Source organism: Pseudophryne corroboree, chromosome 6, assembly GCF_028390025.1.
Source record: "Pseudophryne corroboree isolate aPseCor3 chromosome 6, aPseCor3.hap2, whole genome shotgun sequence".
Classification (NCBI taxonomy): Eukaryota; Metazoa; Chordata; class Amphibia; order Anura; family Myobatrachidae; genus Pseudophryne; species Pseudophryne corroboree.
In genome coordinates, this window is record NC_086449.1 from 139,537,655 (window position 1) to 139,561,026 (window position 23,372).

A 23,372-nucleotide genomic window follows, 5' to 3' on the forward strand; every position below is an offset into this window, starting at 1 on the left:
AGCAGTCGCGAGGCGTGTAGGCTACGGTTTCGGTGTACCGGTCGGACAACGCAAGCGTATCTGGACCATTTGCGGGGAGGGCTGCAGCAGCTGCATGACGTCACAAGCAGCCGCTGCGACCCTGTACATGGCGGATAGCCCTAAAGATGGCGAGAGCTACACGGCAGGTGTGAAAGCATCGCCGCTGTGCGTTTCTTTCACACGTATACTGAGAGGGGCAGGACCCCGCATGCGGCGTGGACTTGCCCTGTGCTGGGCGTCCCCACGCATGTCAAAGATTTTGATCGTTGATGTGCGTTTTTTCGCACATCTACGATCAGGTCTGAATCAGGTCTGAATCAGGTCTGAATAAGGCACTGTAAGAGGGAACGACACCAGCTGCCTGACTGTGACTGTGAGACTGGTACCTAGTAGTATGGGCTGAGAGCAGTTAGTGACATGCCCTCAGCCGCCACTAGGTGGGGACAGAGGCTGCCAGGATGGGGGGCCGGTACTCACTTTCCTACCCGACTCTCTGTAGGGAGTGCACCGCGCAGTGCACACTGGGAAGCGTAGTTCTTCCGTTCCGGGAGGAAGCTATTTAGTGCTGCACACACTTCCGGTCCGTGACGTGTAACGGGAAGGGCTGTTTCCGTGCCTTGAAGTAAAACCGATAGTAACCAGGAGACACAGCGGAGCCGGGCTGCCGGGCAGAGGAGGTGAGGCTGGGCTGTAACACGTGTGCATGGGGCCGGCTGTGCTGCTGCTGCCTCCTGGGCCAGCCTTTGTGTGTGTATACCGCCAGCAGATGAGGTAACCTGTCTGACTCTGCCCCCTACAGGCCAGAGAACCATGAAGCTGTACAGCCTGAGCATACTCTATAAGGGAGACTACAAGGTCCACCTGCTGAAAAGTGCCTATGATGTATCCTCCTTCAGCTTTTTCCAGAGGTCCAGGTAACGCGCACACCCGGGTGCTGAGCGCTGAGGGTGTATTATATACCAGCTATATACCCTCAGCAGGTACTGTCCATGCCAGACGTATCACCCACACGGTGTGACTAATGATATCCAACCCACTGCTGCCCCTTTCCTGCTGTCCACGCGCCGTCACTCTCCTCATATGCCGATTATTATACATACAGGGTCGGGTGCTGTGGGTGTATTATATACTCTCAGCAGGTACCGTCCATGCCAGACGTATCGCCAACACACTATCGCTCTTCTCACATGCAGATTATTATACATACCAGGTAATGGGGTACCACCTGGTCCTGTGTGCTGTGAGTATATTATATACCTTCTGTAAGTACTGCCCATACCAGACGTATCACCCACACAGTGACTAATGATATGCTGTGTACCGCTGCCCCTACCTCCTGTCTGCACACTGCTGCTATCCTCACATGCAGATTATTATAACTATCCGGTAATACTGCACTGCCAAATGCATTACATCATGTTAGTAATTTGGGAGCTGCGGTGTAGAAAACATGTTGCTGTATGTAACAATGAGTATAAATAAATACACATTTTTAGCTACACTTGGGCATTATAAGATGGTCGTGTGTGTGAAAAGAGGGATTATTTGGTAGGTCGTAAGTAACTGTTACTACTAGAAGGAGAAAGAATGACGGTATATAGTATTGGCGCTGTATCTTGTACAAAACGACAACACTTCATGTCGTCATTCTTACACATTGGTCCATATGGATAGGATGTAGGCTGTCAGTATCACCCCTTTGCGAAGTGCTTTATAGCAGGTCTGGCCAACCTGTGGCTCTCCAGATGTTGTGAAACTACATATCCCAGCATGCCCTGTCACAGTTATAGCATTCCCTAATAGCAAAACTGTGGCAAAGCATGATGGGACTTGTAGTTTTACAACAGCTGGAGAGCCACAGGTTGGCCAGGCCTGCTTTATAGGATATCACTACTCCTTTCTATTTAATTGTTAGCACACAGTTTATTCATTTGTTTTGGCAATGCAATTGGTCATGTTCTCCCTATATTCTGTTGCTTTTATAGTGTCCAAGAGTTTATGACCTTCACCAGCCAGCTGATTGTGGAGCGGTCAGATAAAGGAAGCCGGTCATCGGTGAAGGAGCAAGGTGAGCGTTCCTATAGGTCGGGAAAATAAATAGGTCACCAGAGGGAAAGTGGATCTGTGGCATTTTTGTATTAAATGAAAACAGAAGGTAGCAATCTATAGTACCCCAGCAAGTGTAGTCAGTGACAAGGTAGCTAGTAATCCAGGAATAGTAATGTGTATGCCTTCAGACTCAAAGGTTGTTTTTTTTTTTTTTTTTAACTGATTTAGTTTCATTTTGTTGCCCAGACTGCTACATGTAAAAGGCATGCGGTTATGTGACCGGCGGTTGTATGCCAACTGTCGCGGACTGTTCCCACTTGTGGCTGTCCACGATATCCGTAGAGTGGGAATAGAACCTGTGGCGAGCCACCAAGCCTGCTGCGTGGCGAGCGCAGAGAGCCACCGATCCCGCAAGGGGCTTTATTGCGCTTACCCCATCTCCGAAAGGCAAACTAAACACCGGGATCCCAGTGTTGGTATGTTGGTTGGGATACCGCCGGTCACACATACCCAAACCATATAAAATACAACAAGGCCTATGTATAGTGTAAAGCTGGGCACTCGCCCAACTCTGGTGTGATGCAATTTAATGATACATTGCATACAAACTGCACGATGAGCTGTAGAATGGTGTGATGTATCGTGAAATTGTCCCAGTGGACGTGCAGCATATCCAAGGTAATGATGCGACCAGCCAGGGTTTATTTGAGGGTACACTTTATATGAGGGTTGTTGCGATCAGTCGCAGCATTGTTCAATATATTATACATTGTGTATCTAGTTTAGGAAAAGCGTCTTGAAACATTCATTCCGCTCGCTCCATTCAGTGGTGGTGGCTTAAAGTATGGATGTCTGGGTATGACACACATCTTTTCTCTCATTACTGGAGTGTTATTTTAAATACCTGCAGTGCTGCTGAGCTCCTAAAATGTTCAGTTTGTATACTTACAGATGTTACTAGTCGTTATACGATACAACTTGCATTTAGGTTTAGTAGTCCTTTCATATATTGTAAGCAGACCAAATGAATGTATTAAGGTACTCTGATTCAATAAAAAGGGATTATTTCTGTTGACAATGCTCATATTGACCTTTTTACCATAAAGATGATCCTGTAAGACACTGGTGGACATTGGGGATTCTCATATGGCCCTCTAATTCTCAATGGTTGCACATATTAATTTTGCCTTAAAAGTAAACAAGGACAAAATATTATTGTTGTTTTCTCTGACGTCCTAGTGGATGCTGGGAACTCCGTAAGGACCATGGGGAATAGCGGCTCCGCAGGAGACTGGGCACAAAAGTAAAAGCTTTCTGACTAGCTGGTGTGCACTGGCTCCTCCCCCTATGACCCTCCTCCAAGCCTCAGTTAGATTTTTGTGCCCGGCCGAGAAGGGTGCATGCTAGGTAGCTCTCCAGAGCTGCTTAGAGTAAAAGTTTTAAATAGGTTTTTTATTTTCAGTGAGACCTGCTGGCAACAGGCTCACTGCATCGAGGGACTAAGGGGAGAAGAAGCGAACTCGCCTGCATGCAGAGTGGATTGGGCTTCTTGGCTACTGGACATTAGCTCCAGAGGGACGATCACAGGTTCAGCCTGGATGGGTCCCGGAGCCGCGCCGCCGGCCCCCTTACAGAGCCAGAAGAGCGAAGAGGTCCGGAGAAATCGGCGGCAGAAGACGTTCCTGTCTTCAATAAGGTAGCGCACAGCACTGCAGCTGTGCGCCATTGCTCTCAGCACACTTCACACTCCGGTCACTGAGGGTGCAGGGCGCTGGGGGGGAGCGCCCTGAGACGCAATAAAACATGTTTTAAACCTTATATGGCTAAAGAAATGCATCACATATAGCTCCTGGGCTATATGGATGCATTTAACCCCTGCCAGTTTTCCTAAAAAAAGCGGGAGAAAAGGCAGCCGAAAAGGGGGCGGAGCCTATCTCCTCAGCACACAAGCGCCATTTTCCCTCACGGCTCCGCTGGAAGGACGGCTCCCTGACTCTCCCCTGCAGTCCTGCTACAGAATCAGGGTAAAACAAGAGAGGGGGGGCACTAAGTGGCAGTAAATACATATACAGCAGCTATAGAAGGGAGAAACACTTATATAAGGTTATCCCTGCATATATATAGCGCTCTGGTGTGTGCTGGCAAACTCTCCCTCTGTCTCCCCAAAGGGCTCGTGGGGTCCTGTCCTCTATCAGAGCATTCCCTGTGTGTGTGCTGTGTGTCGGTACGATTGTGTCGACATGTATGAGGAGGAAAATGATGTGGAGGCGGAGCAATTGCCTGTAATAGTGATGTCACCCCCTAGGGAGTCGACACCTGACTGGATGGTTGTATGGAAGGAATTACGTGACAGTGTCAGCACTTTGCAAAAAACTGTTGACGACATGAGACAGCCGGCAAATCAGTTAGTGCCTGTCCAGGCGTCTCAAACACCGTCAGGGGCTCTAAAGCGCCCGTTACCTCAGATGGTCGACACAGACCCAGACACGGATACTGACTCCAGTGTCGACGGTGACGAGACAAACGTAATGTCCAGTAGGGCCACACGTTACATGATCACGGCAATGAAGGAGGCTTTGAACATTTCTGATACTACAAGTACCACAAAAAGGGGTATTATGTGGGGTGTGAAAAAACTACCCATAGTTTTTCCTGAATCAGATGAATTAAATGAGGTGTGTGACAAAGCGTGGGTTTCCCCCGATAAAAAAACTGCTGATTTCTAATAAATTATTGGCATTATACCCTTTCCCGCCAGAGGTTAGGGCACGTTGGGAAACACCCCCTAGGGTAGATAAGGCGCTCACACGCTTATCAAAACAAGTGGCGTTACCGTCTCCTGATACGGCCGCCCTCAAGGAACCAGCTGATAGAAGGCTGGAAAATATTCTAAAAGATATATACACACATACTGGTGTTATACTGCGACCAGCAATCGCCTCAGCCTGGATGTGCAGCGCTGGGGTGGCTTGGTCGGATTCCCTGACTGAAAATATTGATACCCTGGATAGGGACAGTATATTATTGACTATAGAGCATTTAAAGGATGCATTACTATATATGCGAGATGCACAGAGGGATATTTGCACCCTGGCATCAAGAGTAAGTGCGATGTCCATTTCTGCCAGAAGAGGGTTATGGACGCGACAGTGGTCAGGTGATGCGGATTCCAAACGGCATATGGAAGTATTGCCGTATAAAGGGGAGGAGTTATTTGGGGTCGGTCTATCGGACCTGGTGGCCACGGCAACGGCTGGAATATCCACCTATTTACCCCAGGTCACCTCTCAGCAGAAAAAGACACCGTCTTTTCAAACTCAGTCCTTTCGTTCCCATAAGGGCAAGCGGGCAAAAGGCCACTCTTTTCTGCCCCGGGGCAGAGGAAGGGGAAAAAGACTGCACCAGGCAGCCTCTTCCCAGGAGCAGAAGCCCTCCCCCGCTTCTGCCAAGTCTTCAGCATGACGCTGGGGCTTTACAAGCGGACTCAGGCACGGTGGGGGCCCGTCTCAAAAATTTCAACGCGCAGTGGGCTCACTCGCAAGTGGACCCCTGGATCCTGCAGGTAGTATCACAGGGGTACAAATTGGAATTCGAGACGTCTCCCCCTCGCCGGTTCCTGAAGTCTGCTCTACCAACGTCTCCCTCCGACAGGGAGGCAGTATTGGAAGCTATTCACAAGCTGTATTCCCAGCAGGTGATAATCAAGGTACCCCTCCTACAACAGGGAAAGGGGTATTATTCCACGCTGTTTGTGGTACCGAAGCCGGACGGCTCGGTGAGACCGATTTTAAATCTAAAATCCTTGAACACTTCCATAAAAAGGTTCAAATTCAAGATGGAGTCACTCAGAGCAGTGATAGCGAACCTGGAAGAAGGGGACTATATGGTGTCTCTGGACATCAAAGATGCCTATCTCCATGTCCCAATCTACCCTTCTCACCAAGGGTACCTCAGGTTTGTGGTACAGAACTGTCATTATCAGTTTCAGACGCTGCCGTTTGGATTGTCCACGGCACCACGGGTCTTTACCAAGGTAATGGCCGAAATGATGATTCTTCTTCGAAGAAAAGGCGTCTTAATTATCCCTTACTTGGACGATCTCCTGATAAGGGCAAGGTCCAGGGAACAGTTAGAAGTCGGAGTAGCACTATCTCAGGTAGTGTTACGTCAGCATGGGTGGATTCTAAATATTCCAAAATCGCAGCTGATTCCAACAACAAAACCAGGACAAGTGTCAGTGCATCAATGCACAAGGGTCCTGGGAAAGATGGTGGCTTCTTACGAAGCGATTCCATTCGGAAGATTCCATGCAAGAACTTTTCAGTGGGATCTGCTGGACAAATGGTCCGGATCGCATCTTCAGATGCATCAGCGGATAACCCTATCTCCAAGGACAAGGGTGTCTCTCCTGTGGTGGTTGCAGAGTGCTCATCTTCTAGAGGGCCACAGATTCGGCATTCAGGACTGGATTCTGGTGACCACGGATGCCAGCCTGAGAGGCTGGGGAGCAGTCACACAGGGAAGAAATATCCAGGGCTTGTGGTCAAGCATGGAAACGTCTCTTCACATAAATATCCTGGAACTAAGGGCAATTTACAATGCCCTAAGTCAAGCAAGGCCTCTGCTTCAGGGTCAGTCGGTATTGATCCAATCGGACAACATCACGGCAGTCGCCCACGTAAACAGACAGGGCGGCACAAGAAGCAGGAAGGCAATGGCAGAAGCTGCAAGGATTCTTCGCTGGGCGGAAAATCATGTGATAGCACTGTCAGCAGTGTTCATTCCGGGAGTGGACAACTGGGAAGCAGACTTCCTCAGCAGACACGACCTCCACCCGGGGGAGTGGGGACTTCACCCAGAAGTCTTCCACGTGATTGTAAACCGTTGGGAAAAACCAAAGGTGGACATGATGGCGTCCCGTCTCAACAAAAAACTAGACAGATATTGCGCCAGGTCAAGGGACCCTCAGGCAATAGCGGTGGACGCTCTGGTAACACCGTGGGTGTACCAGTCGGTGTATGTGTTCCCTCCTCTGCCTCTCATACCCAAGGTACTGAGAATCATAAGAAGGAGAGGAGTAAGAACTATACTCGTGGCTCCGGATTGGCCAAGAAGGACTTGGTACCCGGAACTTCAAGAGAGGCTCACGGAGGACCCGTGGCCTCTACCTCTAAGAAAGGACCTGCTCCAGCAGGGACCTTGTCTGTTCCAAGACTTACCGCGGCTGCGTTTGACGGCATGGCGGTTGAACGCCGGATCCTGAAGGAAAAAGGCATTCCAGATGAAGTCATCCCTACCCTGATCAAGGCCAGGAAGGATGTAACCGCAAAACATTATCACCGCATTTGGCGGAAATATGTTGCGTGGTGTGAGGCCAAGAAGGCCCCTACAGAGGAATTTCAACTGGGTCGTTTCCTGCATTTCCTGCAAACAGGACTGTCTATGGGCCTAAAATTAGGGTCCATTAAGGTTCAAATTTCGGCCCTGTCGATCTTCTTCCAGAAAGAACTGGCTTCAGTGCCTGAAGTTCAGACGTTTGTCAAAGGGGTACTGCATATACAGCCTCCTTTTGTGCCTCCAGTGGCACCTTGGGATCTCAATGTAGTTTTGGGGTTCCTAAAATCACATTGGTTTGAACCACTCACCACTGTGGAATTAAGATATCTCACATGGAAGGTGGTCATGCTATTAGCCCTGGCTTCAGCCAGGCGTGTCTCAGAATTGGCGGCTTTATCATATAAAAGCCCTTACCTAATTTTTCATTCAGACAGGGCAGAATTGAGGACTCGTCCTCAATTTCTCCCTAAGGTGGTTTCAGCGTTTCACATGAACCAGCCTATTGTGGTACCTGCGGCTACTAGGGACTTGGAGGACTCCAAGTTGCTTGACGTAGTCAGGGCCCTGAAAATATATGTTTCCAGGACGGCTGGAGTCAGAAAATCTGACTCGCTGTTTATCCTGTATGCACCCAACAAGCTGGGTGCTCCTGCTTCTAAGCAGACGATTGCTCGTTGGATTTGTAGTACAATTCAGCTTGCACATTCTGTGGCAGGTCTGCCACAGCCAAAATCTGTTAAAGCCCATTCCACAAGGAAAGTGGGCTCATCTTGGGCGGCTGCCCGAGGGGTCTCGGCTTTACAACTTTGCCGAGCAGCTACTTGGTCAGGGGCAAACACGTTTGCTAAATTCTACAAATTTGATACCCTGGCTGAGGAGGACCTGGAGTTCTCTCATTCGGTGCTGCAGAGTCATCCGCACTCTCCCGCCCGTTTGGGAGCTTTGGTATAATCCCCATGGTCCTTACGGAGTTCCCAGCATCCACTAGGATGTCAGAGAAAATAAGAATTTACTTACCGATAATTCTATTTCTCGTAGTCCGTAGTGGATGCTGGGCGCCCATCCCAAGTGCGGATTGTCTGCAATACTTGTATATAGTTATTGTTACAAAAAAATCGGGTTGTTTATTGTTGTGAGCCATCTGTTCAGAGGCTCCTACGTTTATCATACTGTTAACTGGGTTCAGATCACAAGTTGTACGGTGTGATTGGTGTGGCTGGTATGAGTCTTACCCGGGATTCAAGATCCTTCCTTATTATGTACGCTCGTCCGGGCACAGTATCCTAACTGAGGCTTGGAGGAGGGTCATAGGGGGAGGAGCCAGTGCACACCAGCTAGTCAGAAAGCTTTTACTTTTGTGCCCAGTCTCCTGCGGAGCCGCTATTCCCCATGGTCCTTACGGAGTTCCCAGCATCCACTACGGACTACGAGAAATAGAATTATCGGTAAGTAAATTCTTATTATTTCAATATTTTACCTGCAATTTATATGAAATCACCACTGCAGTGGAACTAAGGTGGTCATTCCGAGTTGATAGCTGCTTTCATTCGCTGTGCAGCGATGAGGTAAAAAAATGGCACTTCTGTGCATGTAGCGCAATGCGCACGTGCAATGTAATATTACAACGACCGATGTAGTTTCACACAAGGTCTAGCGAAGCTTTTCAGTCGCACTGCTGGCCGCAGAGTCATTGACATGAAGTGGGCGTTTCTGGGTGTCAACTGACCGTTTTCAGGGAGTGTTCGTGAAAATGCAGGCGTGGCTGGGCATACGCAGGGTGTGTTTGTGACGTCAAAACAGGAATTAAGCAGTCTGAAGTGATCGCAAGCGCTGAGTAGGTATTGAGCTACTCTAAAACCGCACAAAAAAATGATGCCGCCGCTCTGCGATCCTTTCATTCGCACTTCTGCTAGGCTAAAATACACTCCCAGCGGGAGGTGGCATAGCGTTTGCACGGCTGCTAAAAACTGCTAGCGAGCGAACATCTCGGAATGACCACCATATACTGTTAGTGTGAGAGCCCAACACTGAGGCGCATCACTACGGGGCTTGTAAAGTCTCAGTACACATCAAGCAATGTATGCCAGCAGCAACTGTGTATTCCCATTTAGAAGCCATTTTAAACCACCACCAGTAGTAGTCATTTCCACAATGTGCCTGATATACAGTTGTATGTAAACGCATGTGTGACGTGAAGAGATGTTTTAGTGAAAAATTGATGCACTGCAAATATGCACAACTTCCATAGTGATGCTCTGACTGGTTCTTGCTGACAGCATTTTTATCAAATGAATTTTTATTGGCCATCGAACTTGTGTGTTTCTATCAAGTGTTTGGTCTGCATAACAATGAGTCATGTAGTGGTGCCACTCATCTGTTCCTGAAGACTCCAGGATTGGTAGAATGAAGAAATGAGTCACTGTCCTCCAGTGCTGGGTAGCCTTGTTCCTGTCCTCCTATTGAGGACCCTCTGCTGTAGTGGAAGTTTCTCCTGTAACCCTGGTGGGTTGCCGTTCCTATATTCTTTCCCTTTCCCCATGCTAGTCTCCTCTCTGGCCTGCTCTTCCCTGTCTGTTACTCTACCTATTATCTTGCTTTCCATGACATAAATTCTGCTCTTAGTAAAATGTTTCATCAACGTCTCTATAGAATTATCTAAGTGTCGTCATGTAATTATACATGATCAGTTATCTGTAATACCATCCACTTCCCTCTGTCTAAATCTCTCATTTATAAATAGTCTTTTCTCCACTTTCCTTTTAATCACCTTCTTCCTATTTCTGTTTGTCAGTGTACTCTTTGGTTGTTTCATAAATCTATTAAGCCGCCTTTCTCTATTTTTATTTTTATTTATTTTATTTTTTAAATTCTCTCTAAGATGGTTTTTTTATTTTTTTGCGATTCACTTCTCACTAAGCATTGTCCTCTTATCAATCTCTGCCATTCGAGCCCTGTGCCTGTATATTCCTGTAATCTCTCCATCTTTCTTTCTTACTTGTCGGCTTCAATTCTTGTTCTCCTCTACCAGCCATTTATTTTCTTGCTCCTTTCTCTTAGTGGTTTGTATGTCTGTCATTTTTTCTCTATAGACACACTGATTACTCCTCTGTCTTAGCTGCATTTCTTATGTAACTTATTCTCTGTGTTTTACTTCTGATGATGGCAGTTCCATCTTCTAGGGCCTCAACTACACACACGTGCTTGGGAATCCCACTCCTTGTGCATTTGTTTCATGATTTGCAGTCTGTGGTGACACAGTGGGAGGCTCCCTCTGCTCGCAGCGGGGAAAATGGACGGGGGGAGATGCTGTCACTAAGCCAGACTCATTCAGACCATTCGTTCATGTTCTAGCTTTTGGGCAAAGACCATTCTCTCCCATATACTGTATGAATTCTACATTACTGGACTATGTGTTTTTGTGCGCACACATTGTTTCTCTATCGTCCTAAGTGGATGCTGGGGTTCCTGAAAGGACCATGGGGAATAGCGGCTCCGCAGGAGACAGGGCACAAAAAAGTAAAGCTTTACTAGGTCAGGTGGTGTGCACTGGCTCCTCCCCCTATGACCCTCCTCCAGACTCCAGTTAGATTTTGTGCCCGAACGAGAAGGGTGCAATCTAGGTGGCTCTCCTAAAGAGCTGCTTAGAGAAAGTTTAGTTTAGGTTTTTTTCTTTACAGTGAGTCCTGCTGGCAACAGGATCACTGCAACGTGGGACTTAGGGGGAAAGTAGTAAACTCACCTGCATGCAGAGTGGATTTGCTGCTTGGCTACTGGACACCATTAGCTCCAGAGGGATCGAACACAGGCCCAGCCGTGGAGTCCGGTCCCGGAGCCGCGCCGCCGACCCCCTTGCAGATGCTGAAGCGTGAAGAGGTCCGGAAACCGGCGGCTGAAGACTCCTCAGTCTTCATAAGGTAGCGCACAGCACTGCAGCTGTGCGCCATTTTCCTCTCAGCACACTTCACTGGGCAGTCACTGAGGGTGCAGAGCGCTGGGGGGGGGCGCTCTGAGAGGCAAATATAAACCTTATACAAGGCTAAAAATACCTCACATATAGCCCATAGGGGCTATATGGAGATATTTAACCCCTGCCTGACTGGAAAAATAGCGGGAGAAGAACCCGCCGAAAAAGGGGCGGGGCCTATCTCCTCAGCACACGGCGCCATTTTCTGTCACAGCTCCGCTGGTCAGAACGGCTCCCAGGTCTCTCCCCTGCACTGCACTACAGAAACAGGGTAAAACAGAGAGGGGGGGCACATTAATGGCTATATATATATATATATTAAAGCAGCTATAAGGGAGCACTTAATATAAGGATATCCCTTGTATATATAGCGCTTTGTGGTGTGTGCTGGCAGACTCTCCCTCTGTCTCCCCAAAAGGGCTAGTGGGTCCTGTCTTCATTAGAGCATTCCCTGTGAGTTTGCGGTGTGTGTCGGTACGTGGTGTCGACATGTATGAGGACGATATTGGTGTGGAGGCAGAGCAATTGCCAAATATGCAGATGTCACCCCCCAGGGGGTCGACACCAGAATGGATGCCTTTATTTGTGGAATTACGTGATGGTTTATCTTCCCTTAAACAGTCAGTTGAGGACATGAGGCGGCCGGACAATCAATTAATGCCTGTCCAGGCGCCTCAAACACCGTCAGGGGCTGTAAAACGCCCTTTGCCTCAGTCGGTCGACACAGACCCAGACACGGGCACTGATTCCAGTGACGACGGTAGAAATTCAAACGTATTTTCCAGTAGGGCCACACGTTATATGATTTTGGCAATGAAGGAGACGTTACATTTAGCTGATACTACAGATACCGTAAAACAGGGTATTATGTATGGTGTGAAAAAACTACAAACAGTTTTTCCTGAATCAGAAGAATTAAATGACGTGTGTGATGAAGCGTGGGTTGCTCCTGATAAAAAGTTGATAATTTCAAAAAAGTTATTGGCATTATACCCTTTCCCGCCAGAGGTTAGGGCGCGCTGGGAAACACCCCCTAAGGTGGACAAGGCGCTCACACGCTTATCCAAACAAGTGGCGTTACCCTCTCCTGAGACGGCCGCACTTAAGGATCCATCAGATAGAAAGATGGAAGTTATTCAAAAGAATATATACACACATGCAGGTGTTATACTACGACCAGCTATAGCAACTGCCTGGATGTGCAGTGCTGGAGTAGTTTGGTCAGAATCCCTGATTGAAAATATTGATACCCTAGATAGGGACAATGTTTTACTGTCGTTAGAACAAATAAAGGATGCATTTATCTATATGCGTGATGCACAGAGGGATATTTGCACACTGGCATCTCGGGTGAGTGCTATGTCCATTTCAGCCAGAAGAGCCTTATGGACACGACAGTGGACAGGCGATGCGGATTCAAAACGTCACATGGAGGTTTTGCCGTATAAAGGGGAGGAGTTATTTGGAGTTGGTCTATCAGACTTGGTGGCCACGGCTACTGCCGGGAAATCCACTTTTTTACCTCAAGTCACTCCCCAACAGAGAAAGGCACCGACCTTTCAACCGCAGCCTTTTCGCTCCTACAAAAATAAGAGAGCAAAGGGCTTGTCGTACCTGCCACGAGGCAGAGGAAGAGGGAAGAGACACCAACAGGCAGCTCCTTCCCAGGAACAGAAGCCCTCCCCGGCTCCTGCAAAAACCTCAGCATGACGCTGGGGCCTCTCAAGCGGACTCGGGGACAGTGGGGGGCCGTCTCAAAAATTACAGCGCGCAGTGGGCTCACTCGCAGGTAGACCCCTGGATCCTGCAGATAATATCTCAGGGGTACAGGTTGGAATTAGAGACGGATCCTCCTCATCGTTTCCTGAAGTCTGCCTTACCAACCGTCTCTTCCGAAAGGGAGAGGGTGTTGGAAGCCATTCACAAGCTGTACGCTCAGCAGGTGATAGTCAAAGTACCCCTATTACAACAAGGAAAGGGGTATTATTCCACTCTATTTGTGGTACCGAAGCCGGATGGCTCGGTAAGGCCTATTCTAAATCTGAAGTCCTTGAACCTCTACATAAAAAAGTTCAAGTTCAAGATGGAGTCACTCAGAGCAGTGATAGCGAACCTGGAAGAAGGGGACTTTATGGTATCCTTGGACATCAAGGATGCGTATCTACACGTTCCGATTTACCCCGCACACCAGGGGTACCTCAGGTTCATTGTTCAAAACTGTCACATACTTGGACGATCTCCTAATAAGGGCAAGGTCCAGAGAACAGCTGGAGACAGCTTTAGCACTATCTCAAGAGGTGCTAAGACAACACGGGTGGATTCTGAATATTCCAAAATCCCATTTAATCCCGACAACTCGTCTGCTGTTCCTAGGAATGATTCTGGACACGGTTCAGAAAAAGGTTTTCCTTCCAGAGGAAAAAGCCAAGGAGTTATCCGATCTGGTCAGGAACCTCCTAAAACCAGGAAAAGTGTCAGTACATCAATGCACAAGAGTCCTGGGAAAAATGGTGGCTTCTTACGAAGCAATTCCATTCGGCAGATTCCATGCAAGAATATTCCAAAGGGATCTGTTGGACAAATGGTCAGGGTCGCATCTGCAGATGCACCTGCGAATAACCCTGTCACCAAAGACAAGGGTGTCACTTCTGTGGTGGTTGCAGAAGGCTCACCTATTAGAAGGCCGCAGATTCGGCATTCAGGATTGGATCCTGGTGACCACGGACGCCAGCCTGAGAGGCTGGGGAGCAGTCACACAAGGAAGAAACTTCCAGGGAGTATGGACGAGTCTGGAAAAGTCTCTTCACATAAACATTCTGGAACTAAGAGCAATCTACAATGCTCTAAGCCAGGCGGAACTTCTCCTGCAAGGAAAGCCGGTGTTGATTCAGTCGGACAACATCACGGCGGTCGCCCATGTAAACAGGCAGGGCGGCACAAGAAGCAGGAGTGCAATGGCAGAAGCTGCCAAGATTCTTCGCTGGGCGGAGAATCACGTGATAGCACTGTCAGCAGTGTTCATCCCGGGCGTGGACAACTGGGAAGCAGACTTCCTCAGCAGACACGATCTTCATCCGGGAGAGTGGGGTCTACATCCAGAAGTCTTCAACATGTTAATAGACCGTTGGGAAAGACCAATTGTAGACATGATGGCGTCTCGCCTCAACAAGAAACTGGACAAATATTGCGCCAGGTCAAGAGATCCACAGGCAATAGCTGTGGACGCACTGGTAACTCCTTGGGTGTACCAGTCAGTGTATGTGTTTCCTCCTCTGCCGCTCATACCAAAGGTATTGAAGATCATACGGCAAAGAAGAGTAAGAACAATACTAGTGGTTCCGGATTGGCCGAGAAGGACTTGGTATCCGGAACTTCAAGAGATGCTCACGGACGAACCGTGGCCTCTACCTCTGAGAAGGGACCTGCTACAGCAGGGTCCCTGTCTTTTTCAAGACTTACCGCGGCTGCGTTTGACGGCATGGCGGTTGAACGCCAGATCCTAAAAGGGAAAGGCATTCCAGAAGAAGTCATTCCTACCTTGATTAAGGCACGGAAGGAAGTCACCGTGAAACATTATCACCGCATTTGGCGAAAATATGTAGCGTGGTGCGAGGATCGGAGGGTTCCGACGGAGGAATTCCAACTGGGTCGTTTCCTACATTTCCTGCAATCAGGATTATCTATGGGTCTCAAATTGGGATCCATTAAGGTTCAAATTTCGGCCCTGTCAATATTCTTCCAAAAAGAATTGGCCTCTGTCCCTGAGGTCCAGACTTTTGTCAAGGGAGTACTGCATATACAGCCTCCTGTGGTGCCTCCGGTGGCACCGTGGGATCTAAATGTAGTTTTAGATTTCCTCAAATCCCATTGGTTTGAACCATTGAAAAAGGTGGATTTGAAATATCTCACATTGAAAGTGACTATGTTACTAGCCCTGGCCTCTGCCAGGAGAGTATCTGAATTGGCGGCTTTATCTTATAAAAGTCCTTATCTAATCTTCCATTCGGATAGGGCAGAACTGCGGACTCGTCCGCATTTTCTCCCTAAAGTGGTATCAGCATTTCATCTGAACCAACCTATTGTGGTGCCTGCGGCCACTAGCGACTTGGAGGACTCCAAGTTGTTGGACGTTGTCAGAGCCTTAAAAATACATTGCAAGGACGGCTGGAGTCAGAAAATCTGACTCGCTGTTTATATTGTATGCACCCAACAAGTTGGGCGCACCTGCTTCTAAGCAGTCGATTGCTCGTTGGATTTGTAACACAATTCAACTTGCACATTCTGTGGCAGGCCTGCCACAGCCTAAAACTGTAAAAGCCCACTCCACAAGGAAGGTGGGCTCATCTTGGGCGGCTGCCCGAGGGGTCTCGGCATTACAACTCTGCCGAGCAGCTACGTGGTCGGGGGAGAACACGTTTGTAAAATTTTACAAATTTGATACCCTGGCAAAGGAGGACCTGGAGTTCTCTCATTCGGTGCTGCAGAGTCATCCGCACTCTCCCGCCCGTTTGGGAGCTTTGGTATAATCCCCATGGTCCTTTCAGGAACCCCAGCATCCACTTAGGACGATAGAGAAAATAAGAATTTACTTACCGATAATTCTATTTCTCGGAGTCCGTAGTGGATGCTGGGCGCCCATCCCAAGTGCGGATTATCTGCAATACTTGTACATAGTTATTGTTAACTAATTCGGGTTATTGTTAAGGAGCCATCTTTAAGAGGCCCTTTCTGTTGTCATACTGTTAACTGGGTTTAGATCACAAGTTGTACGGTGTGATTGGTGTGGCTGGTATGAGTCTTACCCGGGATTCAAAATGCCTCCCTTATTGTGTATGCTCGTCCGGGCACAGTACCTAACTGGAGTCTGGAGGAGGGTCATAGGGGGAGGAGCCAGTGCACACCACCTGACCTAGTAAAGCTTTACTTTTTTGTGCCCTGTCTCCTGCGGAGCCGCTATTCCCCATGGTCCTTTCAGGAACCCCAGCATCCACTACGGACTCCGAGAAATAGAATTATCGGTAAGTAAATTCTTATTTTTCTCTATGATCCATAAGGGATACTGGGGACATTTTAGTACAATGGGGTATATATGGGGGTCCAAAGGAGCCGGTGCACTTTAAATTCTTCAGACAGGGTGTGCTGGCTCCTCCCCTCTATGCCCTCCCCCACAGCCCAGTTTAGAAAAATATGCCCTAAGGAGCGGATGCACACTCTGGAGCTCCAGAGGATTTTTCTTAAATGTCATTTAAAACTTTTATTATTTTCAGGTAGGCTGTTGGGCAGCAGCCTACCTGCACCGAGGGACTCTGGGGGGGGGGGACAGACACCGGCCTCCTGGATCCCGCTGACAGCACATCGGTCCTGAGTGTCAGTGTACCGCAGGCATTGTGCTTTCGCACACACACACGCAGCACGCCGCACACCCCCAGAACAGTGTTGGGGCCTCAATTTGCACATTATAGGGGACATTGCCAGTATATACATGCCTGTAGCTGAGGCGCCATAGCAGGGGGTGGAGCTACCTCAGAGCGGGACCAGCGGCTTCCTGGTGCCATTTCCTGCACTCTCAGTGCTGCAGCAGGACAGCCAGCTCTTCCAGACGATACTCCATGGCCAGACACTGGTCCAGGGGTATAATTAAGGGGGAGAGCCAGCTGTGGGAACCTTGCATTAGGCTTCTCGCGCACTATACAACCAAATTGCCTATCTTCTAACTTCTGAATTGTTAGTTACAGGCTGGGTGCTGGTCCCTCCTCTGAGTCTCTCCACACATACTGGGCAGGCTTGCTTGTACCTGTGTCTCTGTGTATGTGTGAATGTAAATTTTCACTGGCAGCTTGGTGAAAAAAGTTGTGTGTAATATTTTTCACACCAGATTTCCCCCCTCACCTGCAGATTCTCTTATGTGTGAACAATGCAGTCAGCCTTCACAGGATAGTGGTGCTTCTGGGGGCGATTTACAAGAACCAGCTTGGTTGAGTTCTATTAAAACTATGATGACTGACATGTCCAATGAGTTAACTACTGCTATACAGGAAAGACAGCAGTTGCAATAGTCTATGGAGAAGACAGAAAGCAGACGTGTAACCCCTCTCTCTCATCTACTACCCCAAAAGCGAGGGTTACCTGACATCCTCTCGGAATCTGAGGAGGAGGTGCTAGAGGTGGAAGAAGGGGAAGATCTGGAATCTACTGCTGAGGCGGATGATTTCTCTCAGGTGCTTGCTATAAGGGATGTTTCTCTTTCATCCATCTGGGGGACGCTGCACCATTACTTGTGGGTTAGAGGTGTGTGGTTGTGGAGTTTGGCACAGAACTATTAAAACCTGACTCCTCCCCCCTCTAACCCCTCCCATCTCCTTCCTGCCTAGCCAGTACCCCAGTTTTTGTTTTGTGCCTGTGGAGTACAGACACAAATTTATCTGACGTCCTAGTGGATGCTGGGACTCCGTAAGGACCATGGGGAATAGCGGCTCCGCAGGAGACAGGGCACAAAATAAAAGCTTAAGGATCAGGTGGTGTGCACTGGCTCCTCCCCCTATGACCCTCCTCCAAGCCTCAGTTAGATTTTTGTGCCCGGCCGAGAAGGGTGCAATCTAGGTGGCTCTCCTGAGCTGCTTAGAATAAAAGTTTAGTTTAGGATTTTTTATTTTCAGTGAGTCCTGCTGGCAACAGGCTCACTGCTTCGTGGGACTAAGGGGAGAAGAAGCGAACTCACCTGCGTGCAGAGTGGATTGGGCTTCTTAGGCTACTGGACATTAGCTCCAGAGGGACGATCACAGGTACAGCCTGGATGGGTCACCGGAGCCGCGCCGCCGTCCCCCTTACAGAGCCAGAAGAGACGAAGAGGTCCGGTGAAATCGGCGGCAGAAGACGATCCTGTCTTCAGACTAAGGTAGCGCACAGCACCGCAGCTGTGCGCCATTGCTCTCAGCACACTTCACACTTCGGTCACTGAGGGTGCAGGGCGCTGGGGGGGGAGCGCCCTGAGACGCAATGTTACAGTATATACCTTAGGTGGCTAAAAAGAATACATCACATATAGCTCCTGGGCTATATGGATGTATTTTACCCCTGCCATTTTACACAGAAAAAGCGGGAGATAAGGACGTCGTGAAGGGGCGGAGCCTATCTCCTCAGCACACAAGCGCCATTTTCCCTCACAGCTCCGCTGGAAGGACTGCTCCCTGACTCTCCCCTGCAGTCCTGCGTGAGAATCAGGGTAAAAAAGAGAAGGGGGGGCACGTTTGGCAGCAAATAAATATATTAACAGCAGCTATAAGGGAGTAACACTTATATAAGGTTATCCCTGTATATATATATATATATATATATATAGCGCTGGGTGTGTGCTGGCAGACTCTCCCTCTGTCTCTCCAATGGGCTAAGTGGGGTCCTGTCCTCTATCAGAGCATTCCCGGTGTGTGGGCTGTGTGTCGGTACGCGTGTGTCGACATGTATGAGGAGGAAAATGAGGTGGAAGCGGAGCAGTTGCCTGTGTTAGTGATGTCACCCCCTAGGGAGTCGACACCTGACTGGATGATTGTATTTAAACAATTAAGTGATAATGTCAGCAATTTGCAAAAAACTGTTGACGACATGAGACAGCCGGCAAATCAATTAGTGCCTGTCCAGGCGTCTCAGACACCGTCAGGGGCCCTAAAACGCCCGTTACCTCAGTGGGTCGACACAGACCCAGACACAGATACTGAGTCTAGTGTCGACGGTGACGAGACAAACGTGATGTCCAGCAGGGCCACACGTTACATGATCACAGCAATGAAAGAGGCATTGAACCTTTCTGACACTACAAGTACCACAAAGAAGGGTATTATGTGGGGTGTGAAAAAACTACCAATAGTTTTTCCTGAGTCAGATGAAATAAATGAGGAGTGTGATAAAGCGTGGGTTTTCCCCGATAAAAAACAGCTAATTTCTAATAAATTATTAGCACTATATCCTTTCCCGCCAGAGGTTAGGACGCGCTGGGAAACACCCCCTAGGGTAGATAAGGCGCTCACACGTTTATCTAAACAAGTAGCGTTACCGTCCCCTGATACGGCCACCCTCAAAGAACCGGCTGATAGAAGACTGGAAAATATCCTAAAGAGTATATACACACATACTGGTGTTATACTGCGACCAGCAATCGCCTCAGCCTGGATGTGTAGTGCTGGAGTCGGATTCCCTGACTGAGAATATTGATACCCTGGATAGGGACAGTATTTTGTTAACTATAGAGCATTTAAAGGATGCATTGCTATATATGCGTGATGCACAGAGGGATATTTGCACCCTGGCATCAAGAGTAAGTGCTATGTCCATCTCTGCCAGAAGAGCGTTATGGACGCGACAGTGGTCAGGGGATGCAGATTCCAAACGGCACATGGAAGTATTGCCGTATAAAGGGGAGGAGTTATTTGGGGCTGGTCTATCGGACCTGGTGGCCACGGCAACGGCTGGAAAATCCACCTTTTTACCCCAGGTCACTTCACATCAACAGAAAAAGACACCGTCTTTTCAAACTCAGTCCTTTCGTTCCCATAAATACAAGCGAGCAAAAGGCCACTCTTTTCTGCCCCGGGGCAGAGGAAGGGGAAAAAGACTGCACCATGCAGCCGCTTCCCAGGAGCAGAAGCCCTCCTCTGCTTCTGCCAAGTCTTCAGCATGACGCTGGGGCTTTACAAGCAGACTCCGATATGGTGGGGGCCCGTCTCAAGAATTTCAACGCGCAGTGGGCTCACTCGCAAGTGGATCCCTGGATTCTACAGGTAGTATCGCAGGGGTACAAACTGGAATTCGAGGCGTTTCCCCCTCATCGGTTCCTGAAGTCTGCTTTACCAAAGTCTCCCTCCGACAGGGAGGCAGTTTTGGAAGCCATTCACAAGCTGTATTCCCAGCAGGTGATAATCAAGGTACCCCTCTTACAACAGGGAAAGGGGTATTATTCCACGCTGTTTGGTCTCACCGAGCCGTCCGGCTTCGGTACCACAATCTTAAATCTGAAATCTTTGAACACTTACATAAAAAGGTTCAAATTCAAGATGGAGTCACTCAGAGCAGTGATAGCGAACCTGGAAGAAGGGGACTATATGGTGTCTCTGGACATCAAAGATGCCTATCTCCATGTCCCAATCTACCCTTCTCACCAAGGGTACCTCAGGTTTGTAGTACAAAACTGTCATTATCAGTTTCAGACGCTGCCGTTTGGATTGTCCACGGCACCTCGGGTCTTTACCAAGGTAATGGCCGAAATGATGATTCTTCTACGAAGAAAAGGCATCTTAATTATCCCTTACTTGGACGATCTCCTGATAAGGGCAAGAACCAGGGAACAGTTAGAAGTCGGTGTGGCACTATCTCAGGTAGTGTTACGTCAGCACGGGTGGATTCTAAATATTCCAAAATCGCAGCTGATTCCAACGACACGTCTACTGTTCCTAGGAATGATTCTGGACACAGTCCAGAAGAAGGTGTTTCTCCCGGAGGAGAAGGCCAGGGAGTTATCCGAGCTAGTCAGGAACCTCCTAAAACCAGGACAGGTCTCAGTACATCAGTGCACGAGGGTCCTGGGAAAAATGGTGGCTTCTTACGAAGCGATTCCATTCGGAAGATTCCATGCAAGAACGTTTCAGTGGGATCTACTGGACAAATGGTCCGGATCGCATCTTCAGATGCATCAGCGGATAACCCTGTCGCCAAGGACAAGGGTGTCTCTCCTGTGGTGGCTGCAGAGTGCTCATCTACTAGAGGGCCGCAGATTTGGCATTCAGGATTGGATCCTGGTAACCACGGATGCCAGCCTGAGAGGCTGGGGAGCAGTCACACAGGGAAGGAATTTCCAGGGCTTGTGGTCAAGCATGGAAACATCTCTTCATATAAACATTCTGGAACTAAGGGCCATTTACAATGCCTTAAGTCAAGCAAAACCTCTGCTTCAGGGTCAGGCGGTGTTGATCCAATCGGACAACATCACGTCAGTCGCCCACGTAAACAGACAGGGCGGCACGAGAAGCAGGAGGGCAATGGCAGAAACTGCAAGGATTCTTCGCTGGGCGGAAAATCATGTGATAGCACTGTCAGCAGTGTTCATTCCGGGAGTGGACAACTGGGAAGCAGACTTCCTCAGCAGACACGACCTTCACCCGGGAGAGTGGGGACTTCACCCGGAAGTCTTCCACCTGATTGTAAACCGTTGGGAAAAACCAAAGGTGGACATGATGGCGTCACGTCTAAACAAAAAACTGGACAGATATTGCGCCAGGTCAAGGGACCCTCAGGCAATAGCAGTGGACGCTCTGGTAACGCCGTGGGTGTACCAGTCAGTGTAGGTGTTCCCTCCTCTGCCTCTCATACCAAAAGTATTGAGAATCATAAGAAGGAGAGGAGTAAGAACTATACTCGTGGTTCCGGATTGGCCAAGAAGGACTTGGTACCCGGAACTTCAAGAGATGCTCACGGACGAACCGTGGCCTCTACCTCTAAGAAAGGACCTGCTACTGCAGGGGCCTTGTCTGTTCCAAGACTTACCGCGGCTGCGTTTGACGGCATGGCGGTTGAACGCCGGATCCTAAAGGAAAAGGGCATTCCAGAAGAAGTCATCCCTACTCTGGTCAAAGCCAGGAAGGAAGTAACCGCAAAACATTATCACCGCATTTGGCGTAAATATGTTGCGTGGTGTGAGGCCAAGAAGGCCCCTACAGAGGAATTTCAACTGGGTCGTTTCCTGCATTTCCTACAAACGGGACTGTCTATGGGCCTAAAATTAGGGTCCATTAAGGTTCAAATTTCGGCCTTGTCGATTTTCTTCCAGAAAGAACTGGCTTCAGTACCTGAAGTTCAGACATTTGTGAAAGGGGTGCTGCACATACAGCCTCCTTTTGTGCCTCCAGTGGCACCTTGGGATCTCAATGTTGTATTGAGTTTTCTAAAATCACATTGGTTTGAACCACTTTCCACTGTGGACTTAAAATATCTCACGTGGAAGGTGTCGATGCTGTTAGCCTTGGCTTCAGCCAGGCGTGTGTCAGAATTGGCGGCTTTATCATATAAAAGCCCTTACTTAATTTTTCATTCTGACAGGGCGGAATTGAGGACTCGTCCTCAATTTCTACCTAAGGTGGTTTCTGCATTTCACATGAACCAACCTATTGTGGTGCCTGCGGCTACTAGGGACTTGGAGGACTCCAAGTTGCTAGACGTTGTCAGGGCCCTGAAAATATGTTTCCAGGACGGCTGGAGTCAGGAAAACTGACTCGCTGTTTATCCTGTATGCACCCAACAAGCTGGGTGCTCCTGCTTCAAAGCAGACGATTGCTTGTTGGATTTGTAGTACAATTCAGCTTGCACATTCCGTGGCAGGATTGCCACAGCCAAAATCAGTAAAAGCCCATTCCACAAGGAAAGTGGGCTCATCTTGGGCGGCTGCCCGAGGGGTCTCGGCTTTACAACTTTGCCGAGCAGCTACTTGGTCAGGGGCAAACACGTTTGCTAAATTCTACAAATTTGATACCCTGGCTGAGGAGGACCTGGAGTTCTCTCATTCGGTGCTGCAGAGTCATCCGCACTCTCCCGCCCGTTTGGGAGCTTTGGTATAATCCCCATGGTCCTTACGGAGTCCCAGCATCCACTAGGACGTCAGAGAAAATAAGATTTTACTTACCGATAAATCTATTTCTCGTAGTCCGTAGTGGATGCTGGGCGCCCATCCCTAGTGCGGATTGTCTGCAATACTTGTATATAGTTATTGTTACAAAAATTCGGGTTATTATTGTTTGAGCCATCTTTTCAGAGGCTCCTTTGCATTTATCATACTGTTAACTGGGTTCAGATCACGAGTTGTACGGTGTGATTGGTGTGGCTGGTATGAGTCTTACCCGGGATTCAAGATCCTTCCTTATTATGTACGCTCGTCCGGGCACAGTATCCTAACTGAGGCTTGGAGGAGGGTCATAGGGGGAGGAGCCAGTGCACACCACCTGATCCTTAAGCTTTTATTTTG

The 23,372-nt window shown here is 48.7% G+C and overlaps 1 protein-coding gene across 1 annotated transcript in view; it reads left to right on the forward strand.

The window, feature by feature from the left end:
- The first annotated feature begins 573 nt into the window (after positions 1 to 573).
- Positions 574 to 23,372, forward strand: part of YKT6 (YKT6 v-SNARE homolog) — a 94,103-nt gene continuing 71,304 nt past the window's right edge. Inside the window, exons 1-3 of the mRNA XM_063931909.1 lie at positions 574 to 698; positions 821 to 935; positions 2,007 to 2,089. Coding sequence (XP_063787979.1) covers positions 832 to 935; positions 2,007 to 2,089 — 187 coding nt within the window. The 5' untranslated portion in view covers positions 574 to 698; positions 821 to 831. The remainder of the gene's footprint in view (positions 699 to 820; positions 936 to 2,006; positions 2,090 to 23,372) is intronic.